Raw genomic sequence first — 12,875 nt, forward strand, 5'->3', positions numbered from 1 at the left:
CACAGCTAGCACACACACAAGCTCACCTAGGGGATACAAAAACAGGAACTGTAAAAAATTTTTTTGTAAAGTGCATGTATGCCACAGGTGAGTTCAAAGCACCAGGTAGCGGTTAAAAACAACTGCACACAAATACAGTCTCCAAATTGCGTTATTTCATTGAAATGTAATGTAGGGGTGGGGAACCTCTGGCATGTGGGCCAAATCCAGCCCACCAGGCCTCCCAGTTTGCCTCACAAGGCTCTTCTCCTCACCCCAAATCACACCCAGTGAACCCACACCTGATATCAGGTGTGACGCAGGTTAGAGAGACAGGTAGATCCCTGCAGAAAGCAGGATTGAACTCTCCAAGTATCAGCTGATGCAAAAGGAGTTCAATCCTGCTTGGTCACTATCTGCCCTCCCCTCAGAGGTCAGCACTGAATGGTGGGCCAGACAACTCACCCAGTTGTCCCAAGCTGGCCCACAGGGTGGGCAGAAGAGAAAAGGTTCCCCACCCCCTGGCAGAACCAAACAGAATGTAGATTTCTTTTCAAATTTCTTGGTTTTTCTCTCAATGCATTAAAGTGATATATTAGGTACCGCACATCTTCTGTGCTAGCAAAAAAGGGCATTACTGAAGAGTTACTAAATTAATACTGAGGAAGGTGGGAAGAGCCTAAAGGAAGGCAGTGCGAAAATGCAATAGGAGTAAACGAGTTCAGTTCTCTTTCACACAGAAACAACGAAGCTCAAATGTGTTCTCAAGAGTGATTTGCTCCAAAGGCCAACGGGGACACAAGTTTCATATTGCACTAAAGAACACAGAGCTCCTGACTGAGTAACCCGGTGAATCGCAGCAGCGTGGCTTTGATCCCCCCTCTTGATAACTGGGCAGCATGACATCAGTGGGACAAAAAGGGGAAAGTGAGTTCCATCCAGGGTGGTGTTTTAGCTGCTATGCAAGGCTTCCAAAGGGGTGGCCGTGTCAGCCTTGAGCCCAACAAATTCTTGGTGGCACAAGCTCTCATGGGCACTAAAGTCCATGTCAACAGGTTGTTGGGAAATAAGAGGGTGGTATTAGGAGGGTCCAGAAATCCTACAGATGCACTGAAAGCACATGCAAAGGAGGGGTGGTATCCAATGTTCTTTCCCCATTGGCACAAGGATATCAGGGGGAGTGGGAGGGGGGAGTTCTGTTGCACATAAATTCTTGCACTGATGGGATAAATGACTTAGCAATATTTTGGGTACAAGCCAAGGATGGCCCTCCACCACCAAAGGCATTAGCCAGAGCCAGGACACCCATGGGCGGCATACAGTGGTACCTCGCAAGACGAATGCCTCGCGCAACGAAAAACTCGCTAGATGAAAGCGTCTAGCGATTCTTTGTTGCCTCGCAAGACAAAGCTTTCTATGGCCGTGTCTTTTTTTTGCCGCTTTTTTTTTTGCCGCCTGCAGTTTGTTTCCGCAAGACGAAATTTTCGTAAGACGGGACGACCCGCGGAACGAATTATTTTCGTCTTGCGAGGTACCACTGTACTTGGCTGCCTTGCAGAAGGACTCTATGCATATGTATCAGTATGTCTGGAGGGCTTCTCCACGTGGGGGGGACCCTGGTCCAGATCACCCCCTGCCATGGAAGTGCTATATATGCAGCTAGAGCCAGCTGAATGTCCAGATTGTGGGGGGAGGGGGAGCATAGTGTTTCTTGCATGTAGGTGCAGGGATATCCCCTCATACATTCTTTCGACATTTGAGTCCTAGTAGCATTAAGTGAAAATGATCTGTACTTTTTTTTTGCAGTTCGCTGCCATCCAAAAGTTTGCAACCAAACGAATATTTCAAGAAAGTAACTCTTAATAATGAAGGGTCACACCCAATGTTAGCCCATGAAATGAATGGACATAGAACACTTAGGTGAAGCTGAGTCAGTTAAGTGGACATTCATCATCTACTGAAGGTTCCTAATTCCATTCGCCTTCGGCAGTTGCTGCTCTTGAGTTCCCTGTGGGCATCGCTCTGAATGTTCAAAGGTGGCATCCTGAATATGGGATTGTGGGCGGAGCAAAGTGGGGACATCAAGAGGAGACTCCGGAGTATCCAGAAGAAACGTAATTAATAGAGCATCTTGGACTGAAGGGGAAATTGGGATAAGGGGACTCTTGAGCAGGCTAGAAGGCTGCCAAATTTCTATGGGCTCTGCAACAAATTCACAAAGACTCTCTCTTTCACAAATTCACAAAGACTCTCAATTCACAAAGACTCTCTCTTTTACTGCAGCTGAAACATTGGATGCACTGTATGAAATGTACTTTCTGTCTTCTAAACACACACAAACACACCTTTCTCAAAAAGGCCCCCTTCCGGGAATTTCTGAGTTTGTTTCGCCTGAGTTTTCAGATCTGAAATACTTACAAGCTGGTGCCACTTTCTTCACCATTAATACGACGTGACAAGTGACTTCTCCTTAGCACCTCAGCCGTTCCAAGCCCCATTCATTACTGCCGCATGGAGCCAGCGGATGCTAGTCCTTAATACATTCCTATTCATTTCATTTGACAGCTAACAACTAAACATGTTTTCTCTCTGTCCACCCCCCCCCTTTTATACAATGAAGCATTCATTTCAGGATGGCAAATTGAACCTCTGCATATAGGTTTCCTCCGTGAGCCAAATTCCAAATTTACTGCCATTGTGCCTTATCTCTCAACGGCTTGCTGCACTCAACTCTGTCAGCGTGTTTTACGGCTGGAGGCCTGTTTCCTCAAATTGAGGCAGATTTGTTTATTGCTGCTCCCTGAGCAATGCCCTGTGCAAATAGGAGAGACTTAAAAATGATTAATCATTTTTTAACGAGTTGTGATATAATGGACATATTTTGTGGGGTCTTCTGAATTATTTCAACACACACACACTTTGATTTATCTAACTTAATGGGAAGCTTGGTTTAATAAAAATGTTAAGCCCATTTGCACACAAATGGGTGTGTGTGTGTGTTTGTGAAATGTGGGCTGGGTTTTGTCGATGATATCGACTATTCCTCAACAACATTTGCCTCCAAATCTCTCCGTGGCCCTTCTTTCTTTAGAGAATGCCGCCAATCCTCCTAATGCTTACAAAAATCTGGTGTTTATGTTACTATCAGCAGCCAGATTGGAAATGGCCCAATCCTCAAAAGTTCCTTGCCAAGAGAAATAGTTTACTAATGTATGGGACATTGTTTTATCTGATCATCTGATCAGACATAGACGTGTAGTCCAGGTGAAGCCAAATCAGATAGTTTTGATGCACACTGATTCCCTTTTTTGGGGATCATATAAATAGGGCTAGTCATAGAAGGGATGGTCCTGCCCACAGACTTCAGCTGAAACAGGGACAAGGGGTGGTGTAGTGATTAAGAGCAATGGACTCATAATCTGGTGGACCGGGTTCGATTCCCTGCTCCACCACATGCAGCTGCTAGGTAACCTTGGGCTAGTCACACTTCTCTGAAGTCTCTCAGCCCCACTCACCTCACAGAGTGTTTGTTGTAGAGGAGGAAGGGGAAAGGAGATTGTTAGCCGCTTTGAGACTCCTTAGGGTAGTGATAAAGTGGGATATCAAATCCAAACTCCTCCTCCTCATCCTTCTTCTTTGGCCATCCAGATGTTGCCAGACTCCAACTCCCAGCATTCCTGGCCATTAGCCACACTGGCTGGGGTGATGGGAGCTGGTGTCTGACAGCATCCCGAAGGCCACAGGTCCCTGACCTAAAAACCCTGCCTGCGGGTTTGCAATAGAAAACAAAACAAAAGGCTGCAAATGCATCCAAACAACATCTTGTTGTGTGGCGAATCTCAAAACTAATCGTACCGGGCACCCAGATCTTTTCTGTTACCCCCCAAAGTCAGAGGACTTTTGTCCCAAGGACAGCACTGTCTACAACAGGCATCCCCAAACTGCGGCCCTCCAGATGTTTTGTCCTACAACTCCCATGATCCCTAGCTAACAGGACCAGTGGTCGGGGAAGATGGGAATTGTAGTCCAAAACATCTGGAGGGCCGGAGTTTAGGGGTGCCTGGTCTACAAGCTGAACACTTCAGTGACAAGAGCACACGGTTCTCTTTTCTCCATTGGGAGGCTTTGCAAACACTTCCTGTTAAATAGTCCCGATGCAGGATGGTATCTGTGCATTTGGGGATCTGTGGTGTAGACGGGAACCAGCTCCATGTAATTCATGCACCGCGTAAGAGGAAATTATAATACTGCTATTATTTGAGGGGGGGGGACGAGCACCTAAAGTAACAGAGCAGATGCATCGCCAGAAAAGTAGTGTTAGATTTATGGAAGAAGGAGGGCGCTTGGGAGCACAGTGATCACAAAATAGGACTGTGGCTCTACCATTGGGTGGAATAAGGCACCTGCCTTCAACGGCACATGCTGTGTGCATAGCAGGCAACTTGCCCTCCATCCCCTAAGCTAGCGTGCTGCCCTCAGGTGCAGGAGAGAACACAGTCCCATCACCAGTGTTGTAACAGGACTCAACCACGCACCGGTTGCTTTCTGTAAACATAATGTGAGAGATGCCGTCCTGTCCTGCCCTGGTTGCAAAATGAGCCTATACATGATGCAACAGACCTGCTGTGCTGGTGCAAAGGGGCGAAAGGAACAGAGTTTATTCTTGATTAAAACAAAACAAAACCACAACACTCACAGAGATGTAGTATTGGGTGAAGCTTATTATGGAAAGTTAAAAAAGCTATGGTGTCCTTTGCTATCTAAGGCAGTGCAAAGTGTGGGTGTAGCAAACCGCACTCCAGTTAAATCATATTAGGATTCCGATCAGTCTTAACAACAGCTTCCCTTTCAGCTGTCCATGCCGCATCCTTACCCGAAAACATTTCAGAGAAAGGTGACAAGCAACAGAGGTGCTTGCATTCGGAAGCCCTCAGCAGCGTCGCTTCATGTGCCTTAAGCAGGAAGAGGTGGAAAGAATAGCCTCAAGCGCCTACTTATTTTGGCACTGAGATTATTATTACTTTTAATAATAACATGCCACCATGAAACCAATAATGGGAGTTCAGGCAAATTGCTGGGAAACTCTCTCGTCTTCTGTAAAAATGCCCTCCCCACCACAATCGTCTATATTGCCCTTCATCTCACCCACTGCCACTAGAACATTCCTGGTTTCAGTGTGGCCCACCTCCCCTTAAATCATAGATATTTTGTTTGAGGTATCAATGGCGCCACAGGTTCATTTGTCACATGCCAGAGGAACTGACCAGGTTCCAACACTCCTGTTCCATTTTTGCCCAAGGAACAATTACTTGATTTGGGGGGAAAGAAATGAGGCAGAAAATAAAATAAATACCCCAATAGTTCTAGCTGCAATTGTACTGCTGGAAAATGGCATCCTGGTGAATCCACAAGCCTTATGACATTCCTTTGAGGATCTGAATGCAGAGCGATGGCATCAAAACTACATAAACTCCCAATATCTGAAAGGGGCTGGAGTGTGCCTCTTGAGAAGCCAAAGAAAATATGAACCAATCCTATTTATTTATTTATAGTCCTGGGCCAAAAGGCCTCCGATTGTTTGGGAAAATGGCGTCCGCCTCAACTGTGACCTGTTTAATCAGAATAGGGACCTTTGCGGCAGATGGTTCCCCTCCTGGCTATAAATTCAGTGCTGTTGTATTTTCCTTCTGCCCACAGGCTTGTGTCGACAACTGCACAGGACAGAACCAAATCAAAAGGCAGCTTAAAGTACACGGTGCTAGTTGGTCCTAATTATCCAAAGAGTCAAAGGTCACCACTCTGAGGCTCCGGGTTCCGTGGGTCTCTTTGATGGCTCCGAGGCAGCCTTGGAAACCGGGTCGTCCCGCGTGGCCTGCTGCTCTTGCTTGCAGAATCTCCCGGGGGTTGGAAATCACTTTAGCGAAAGGAGGGGAGGAGGAGGGGGGGGGGGAAACAAGGCACGAACAAGTTCATACTGTGCATTAAACAAGCCTGTATTCCCACCCACCCCGGTATGTGGGGAAAGCAGATACCAGAACACAAAGGTATGTGCTGATGTGTGTATTATCTATATCTACAATTAGTTTACTGGATCTGTACCCTACTCACATAGTGACCTAGGGGATGGATTAATCAATTACACCATTATGTTCTTGCAAACACAATAATACAAAAACAAATTAAAAATGCAAAACTCCATGGCCTGGAATTTGGAGGCCACACTAAACCACCGGAAGTGATAGACAATGCAAGAAACTGGTGGTGCTCTGATGAAGGTTGTGCTAATGATGGACCGATGTATTGATGCAGAATGATATACAATAGTAATACATCCCCTTGAGGAGCTTCACAGTCTATTCTGACCTGCAATAGACCGACTCTCATGAATGAATTGCTTGAAAGGAACTTACTTGTCTACTACAAACAATTATTGGAAAAAATATTGCTTACCCAGCAGTCATTCACAGGCTATAGACTCCTCCGAAAACTACAGTATAAAAGGAATAAGGTTGTACTTTTCTTTGTTTTCTCAGTGGACTCCACAAGACTGTTTTATGCCTCGTGCGCATGCACAGAGGCACGCATGCACGGACACCATTCTGATCCCTACCAAACTCCCCAAAGGATTTGTGGGGTGGAGCGCAACTTAAAATGCAGCCACGCATCACCACCCTTCTCCAGGTGCAGCCACACCCACATTAAATTGGAGGCGACAGACCCTTTTTGGTCTCGGGGCCCTGTTGCCTGGCTACAGCTCCTCTGAAAATGGCATGTCAACAATGGGTTTGGCCCAAAGGTGGGCATGGCTCAAAAGCTGGTGGAGCTTCCTCTCTGCCCAGCCCTATAATGGGGAGGAGAACCTTTCAGACGATTAATCCAAAGAATGGAGACAGTGCAATGTTGCCTGGCCCTGGCACCTTGGCTTGAAGGCCAGTGCAATCTGTGAGCCAGAAGTTTGCCACCACTGCGTTAAATGAATGACTGGAGCAACCTATCTAGAATCAATGCAAAAAACAACAACAACAACATTTAAAATGGTACATTGATCCAATGCCAATCAGACAGTGAACAGTGTCAGAACGATGACTCGAAAAGTGGTGGTAATCAAGAGCAATCAAAGGCTTGCGGGGGGGGTGGGGGTGGCAGGAAGCTTTCACCTGATGCCTCAAACTAAGAGACGTTAAAGGGAAGGCGTACAAGGTGAAGTGTGTGGCTCTGAAAGCCCTGATCTCTTTGCTTACAGACCAGGTCTTTAAGAGCTGCTTCATCCTCAATACAGCAAGCCTAGTTCAGGGTGATACATACTGTTGACCAGGCATAGGCAAACTCGGCCCTTCAGATGTTTGGGAACTACAACTCCCATCGTCCCTGACCACTGGTCCTGTTAGCTAGGGGTGATGGGAGTTGTAGTCCCAAAACATCTGGAGGGCCGAGTTTGCCTATGCCTGCTGTTGACTGAGGTTTGCCACAAGGCATGACGTGATGCGAGGCGCTGCAAAGTCAGCATCACTGGCAGATGTGCCCAGCACAAATCTTTAGAAGTGGGGTGCCAGCACTCTGATGCAATTCCATCTAGGGACACAGGTGGCACTGTGGTCTAAACCACTGATTCTCTTGGGCTTGCCAATCAGAAGGTTGGTGGTTCGAATCCCCACGACGGGGTGAGCTCCCGTTGCTCTGTCCCAGCTCCTGCCAACCTATCAGTTCGAAAACACGCAGTGCAAGTAGATAAATAGGTACTGCTGTGGCAGGAAGGTAAACAGTGTTTCCGTGCCCTCTGGTTTCTGTCACTGTGTTCTGTTGCGCCAGAAGTGGTTTAGTCCTGCTGGCCACATGACCCGGAAAGCTGTCTGTGGACAAATGCCAGCTCCCTCGGCCTGCAGCAAGATGAGCACAGCACCCCCTAGTCGCCTTTGACTGGACTTAACCGTCATGGGGTCCTTTACCTTTTTTTACTTCCAATCCCATCCACGCTTATCATTGAAAATTTCCATCTCTGCTTCAAAAAGAATACACAATAAACAGCACTCAGGGTTGAAAGAAAGAAAGATCAGAATTAACGTTCTGTGGGAAAACCTTAATCATGCCGTATTTTTAACTAGCAACCACTAAAGCACCGAGTGTTTTCCTCCTGAACAACCAGGGAGCACATAAACCTTAAAGAAAAGTACAGGAAATTCGCATCCATCACAATACTTTTAAGTACAAACCAGTCCCTCTTGTGCAATAGCAAGCTTTACAAATTACCACTTTTATTGCTTTGCTTGCCTTTCAAGAAAAATCAGGGTTGGGAGGGGGAAATTGCACCCTCCCTGGCAGTTGCTTAAGGCAAATGAATCTTTGCTCTCAAACTTCCAGGACCTGATCAGTCTCCCACCCATCACCAATTTTGAAATGCAGCAGTGCTACCAGCCTGACTCTGCAGGATCCCAGTAAATAATGTTGGGGCACAAACTATGAGTGCTGCAGCTGCTGCTATAAAAATAATTCTGTGATGGTGGGGGGGGGGAGTGTAGGTTTCTCTGCTATGACATCCCATCAGAAAGCATAAACTTCACACTGCATGGATCACTTGACAGGATGCCCTCTTTAAGAGTCTGCACCAGCTCACAGTGGACCAAGGAACACTTTACAGCTAATTGCATGATTTGCAAGGTATTTTCCCCACGAACAGCCAGTGCCAGGGTAGTGGTGGTGGAGGAGCAACAATTCTGAATTGTGACCTTGGGGGAGGTTTTGAGGGGGGTGTTAGCCCTTTGCCCCGTGCTATGGTTCTGAGATAGACCACCCCCACCAGCCCTGCACCTGCTATTTGCATGGGTGGAGGGAGTTCCAGTTGACTTAAAAAATAAAATAGAACCTTGCACTCAATGGCAAAACAATGTAATGTGTAGTCTGGCGCCTTCCCACAGCTGATTTCAGTTTGTGCTTTGATAGCCCCCATTCCATCATCCCATACATTTCATGGGTGAAAACGGGGGCATCCTTGGAATACTCTTGGAATAGGCTTATGCTAAGGGAAGATCAAGGGATCCAGGTGGCGCTGTGGGTTAAACCACAGAGCCTAGGGCTTGCTGATCAGAAGGTTGGCGGTTCGAATCCCTGCAACGGGGTGAGCTCCTGTTGTTTGGTCCCAGCTCCTGCCCACCTAGCAGTTCGAAAGCACATCAAAGTGCAAGTAGATAAATAGGGACCGCTCCGGCGGGAAGGTAAACGGCGTTTCCGTGCGCTGCTCTGGTTCACCAGAAGCAGCTTTGTCATGCTGGCCACATGACCTGGAAGTTGTCTGCGGACAAACGCCGGCTCCCTCGGCCAGTAAAGTGAGATGGTTTCTTTTAGCTAACTTTTGTTAGAACAAACCATGCTTCCCTGAGTTTCTTGCAATGCAGAACGGTGGCCTGTTCTTAAAGTTGAAGCTTCACTGTCATGTGCAAAGGGGAAGCCTGAGAGGTGCACCCCGCTTCATTCCCTATCACCTGAACCCATGTTCCATCTTTGAAGTGACCCCAAATGAAAAACTGGAGGTCAGTTCTGCAGCCACTGAACGGGACTGCAAAGGTAGGGCTTGTGTTTAAACTCTGCATTCGTATTAATTATGCAGTTGTGGCCAGGTATACCCTCTGTCAGGTATAATGGAAAGACAGAGGCCAGGAACCCTGGTGTAAAACTAATTATCTTCCCCCCTTCTTTTCTTTTTTAAAAAGCAAGAACTCAACGTACACAGGTGCCCTCCTCTCTCCCTTTAGCTTTTATCCCTGAGCATTTCATCAGTACAGTAGCTCCTCCTGCTGGTAAATTCATAAAACAACCTCAACAGTGGCCTAGGGAGAAGCCACTTGCCCGTTCTTTGGAATAAAACCAGTCTTTAAAAATCTGTTCTCCTGCCCCTTGAAGATAGAAAGGTAGGAAAAGCAACATGGAATTTCTAAAGGGGAAAACCAGCATCCCAATAAGAACCAGGCACAAGGTTTGTGAAAACCGGATTACTAGCAGAGGTGTGCTGATGTTCACAGTGGGTTCTTACTTCCTGTGTCAACGTGAAACCAACATTGCCTTCTGTAAGTAGTCTTCCTTGCAGACCAATACATTGGCAGAGCAACCCCGTGGACATAGGGTTGCCAGACTCAATAGAGGACAGGACTTCTGTGCCTTTAATTGCCCTGCTCTCTTTTGAGTCTGGAAACCTTAAAGAGAAACCAGCAGACCCTTTGTTTAATTTCCAAGCAAAGGGTCTGCTGGTTTCTCTTTAAGGTTTCCTAAAGGCACAGAAGTCCTGTCCTCTATTGAGTCTGGCAACCCTACGTGGACACTCAACTCAGAAGAGTATCCCAGTTTGTTCAGTTGAGGTTACCCACAGTTACACGTGCACAGTCCCAAGCTTTAGGTTGCAATCCTAAGCTAACTCACCAGGAAGAAAATGAAAGCACATCCTGTACAATAGACCCTTCAGGCAACAGGGTCCTTTAAGGGGGGCAGCTTTCCTCTTCCAGCTGCTTTCTGGGGTGCAGCTCCCCATATGGGACAACTGCATATTCCTGCATTGCAGGGGGTTGGACTAGATGATCCTCAGGGTCCCTTCCAACTCTCTGATTCTATAAATTCCATGAATCCCAATGCATGCCTTCACAACAGTCTCTGCTCATGCCGACAGCAGCAGCTCTTGATGAGGAGACATGCAAAGTTTTGGAAAACCAAAGTAGGACTCTGCCTTGGACCGAAGCAAGCAAGGTCTTGCTCAAAGTGGATTCGAAGCAGTTTTTTATTTTCTATGCACACCCCCTACGAGTTTCACATCTGTGATTCGGCATCCTGTTAGACACGAGCGTTATCATTTTAAGCTAACTTCTAAGAACAAGGTGGCTGGCCTGTGATTGCTGTCTTGCAGAGGTCTGCACTGCTCCCATCACTGCTCAAAGGAGACCAAATGTGGTGATGTGGGCAGAAGACATTCAGAGCAGGAGGAGATTCAACAGAATTATTCTGTTAGTGAGCCTGTATTGGCATGAATTGACTTCTTTTCCAATATTTTGGTGCTAACTGAGCTGCTTCCTGTTTTGTGGTTTCACCACTTTGGGATTCCCTTTGGGAAGGAAAATTGGGATGCATGCCAGGGATGAAATGGAAATGAAGAAATGAGGTCATGCAGGTGAAGATAAAGGACCCCATTTATCCAAGACTCTTTTTCTACATTGTTTCTCGACTGATAGTTTAGTCCAGCTCTGTCCTTCATACCCCCCCCCCCCTCTCTCATTATACAATACAGTCTCCAAAAAAGAAGAGGAGGAGGAGGAGTCTGGATTTGATACCCCACTTTATCACTACCCGAAGGAGTCTCAAAGCGGCTAACATTCTCCTTTCCCTTCCTCCCCCACGACAAACACTCTGTGAGGTGAATGAGGCTGAGACTTCAAAGAAGTGTGACTAGCCCAAGGTCACCCAGCAGCTGCATGTGGAGGAGCGGGGAATCGAGCCAGGTTCACCAGATTATGAGTCCACTGCTCTTAACCACTACACCACACTGGCTCAGAGAAAAGAACATAACATTAAGTTTATGGCATCATTTTACATGGTCTTAAAACACTGGCAGTCCAAATAGGTTCTCCACAGACAGGTTTGTGAGGCTGGTGGGAGAGCTTTACTTTCTTTTTCTCCTGCATATGAAAATAATAACCAGGGGTTATAAAGGAAAATACCTTTGATGAAACCTGGTCTCCCTTCATACTCACTTAAAAGAAAACATTGGTGATTGGCATTCAATGCAAGTCCTATACAGAGTCGACCCATTGAAGTTAATGGACATTACTATTGAACTTCCCACCAAGGTCCATCTGGCACCTTCATTCTACAGCTTCTGAAGAATGCTGAGGACACACTTTTTTATCCTGGCTTTTGACACCTAAGGTGAATGCTTTTAGGACCCAATTTAAGTTGTCTTAAATTGTTTTTAATTAGAGGAATATTTTGTCCGACGTGGGGCTCAAACCCACGACCTGGAGATTAAAGGTCTCATGCTTTACCAACTGAGCTATCCCAGCTCATCCACTATGAAGAACATGTTGTGCTTTAATACTGCAACCCACACTGGGACCTAAGGCCAAAAGGTGGATAATAAAATACCAATAGCAACAAAGGTTCATTAATTTCAATGGATCTCCTCTGAGCACGACTCAAGTTGAGTACAACCTGCTGAAATTAAGAAAATGCACAATGTGCTCAACAGAAATTAGATTTACTGCCAACCAGAACTGTCACCCCCCATTTTCTCTTTCTCCCCCCCAGCCACCTTCCCCAATGCGAACAGTTACAAGCAGCTGAATAGCATTTCACACTGTTAGTAGCCAGATCTGCTTCCATGGAAACAAATGTTATCTTGGGGGGGGGGAGTAAAAAGCTTTAAAATGAATATGTTCTTCGTGTGTGTGTGTGTGTGTGTGTGTGTTTAAGAAACTCTGTGTTTTATCTATCAAATCACACTACTTCCATATGGTCTAGGAAGCAGGAGGGGGGAACCTGTCAACATCCAACCCTGAGCCCTCAAACTCCCCCCCCCCAAGGAGGAGGAGAAAGAAATCTCAGTGTATTTCCCTTCTGTACTTTTCTCTCTTGGGCAGATGCAAGGCTTTCCTGGAGGATAACAATGGCTACTAGCCACAAGGGAAATGTTCTTCCTCCGCTGTCGGAGGGAGTGGCTGGGAATCGTAAGTGGGTTTTCTTTATTTCCTTCATGAAATCTAAAGACTGCCGATTGCAAGAAAGAAAAATAACCTGAAATCTGTTTACAAAGAGAATAAAACAATAAAAATTAGCAATAAAACAGTAAAAAACAGCTACTCAAACCATTCAGAGAGTAATTTTTAACCTCTCCCTTTCCCAGCAGGTGAGTCACTGCTGTTTAC

At 46.3% G+C, this 12,875-nt stretch overlaps 1 protein-coding gene across 18 annotated transcripts in view; it reads right to left on the bottom strand.

Moving 5' to 3' along the window:
* The window catches only part of SNX29 (sorting nexin 29), a 258,108-nt gene that overhangs the window by 15,571 nt on the left and 229,662 nt on the right, over nt 1-12,875 (bottom strand). For 8 of the 18 annotated variants that reach the window (XM_088656767.1, XM_035130587.3, XM_088656771.1 and 5 more), the window contains one exon: nt 5,055-5,893. The exons of 8 other annotated variants lie outside the window; for them this stretch is intronic. In XM_088656767.1, the coding sequence (XP_088512893.1) occupies nt 5,764-5,893 (130 nt within the window). In that variant the 3' untranslated portion in view covers nt 5,055-5,763. Of the gene's footprint in view, nt 1-5,054; nt 5,894-6,432; nt 6,467-12,875 lie in introns of those variants that run through there. 2 more of the 18 variants (XM_060282870.2, XM_060282868.2) reach the window with 2 other exon arrangements.

This window comes from Zootoca vivipara, chromosome 13 (assembly GCF_965207765.1).
Source record: "Zootoca vivipara chromosome 13, rZooViv2.hap1.1, whole genome shotgun sequence".
NCBI classification, from domain to species: Eukaryota; Metazoa; Chordata; class Lepidosauria; order Squamata; family Lacertidae; genus Zootoca; species Zootoca vivipara.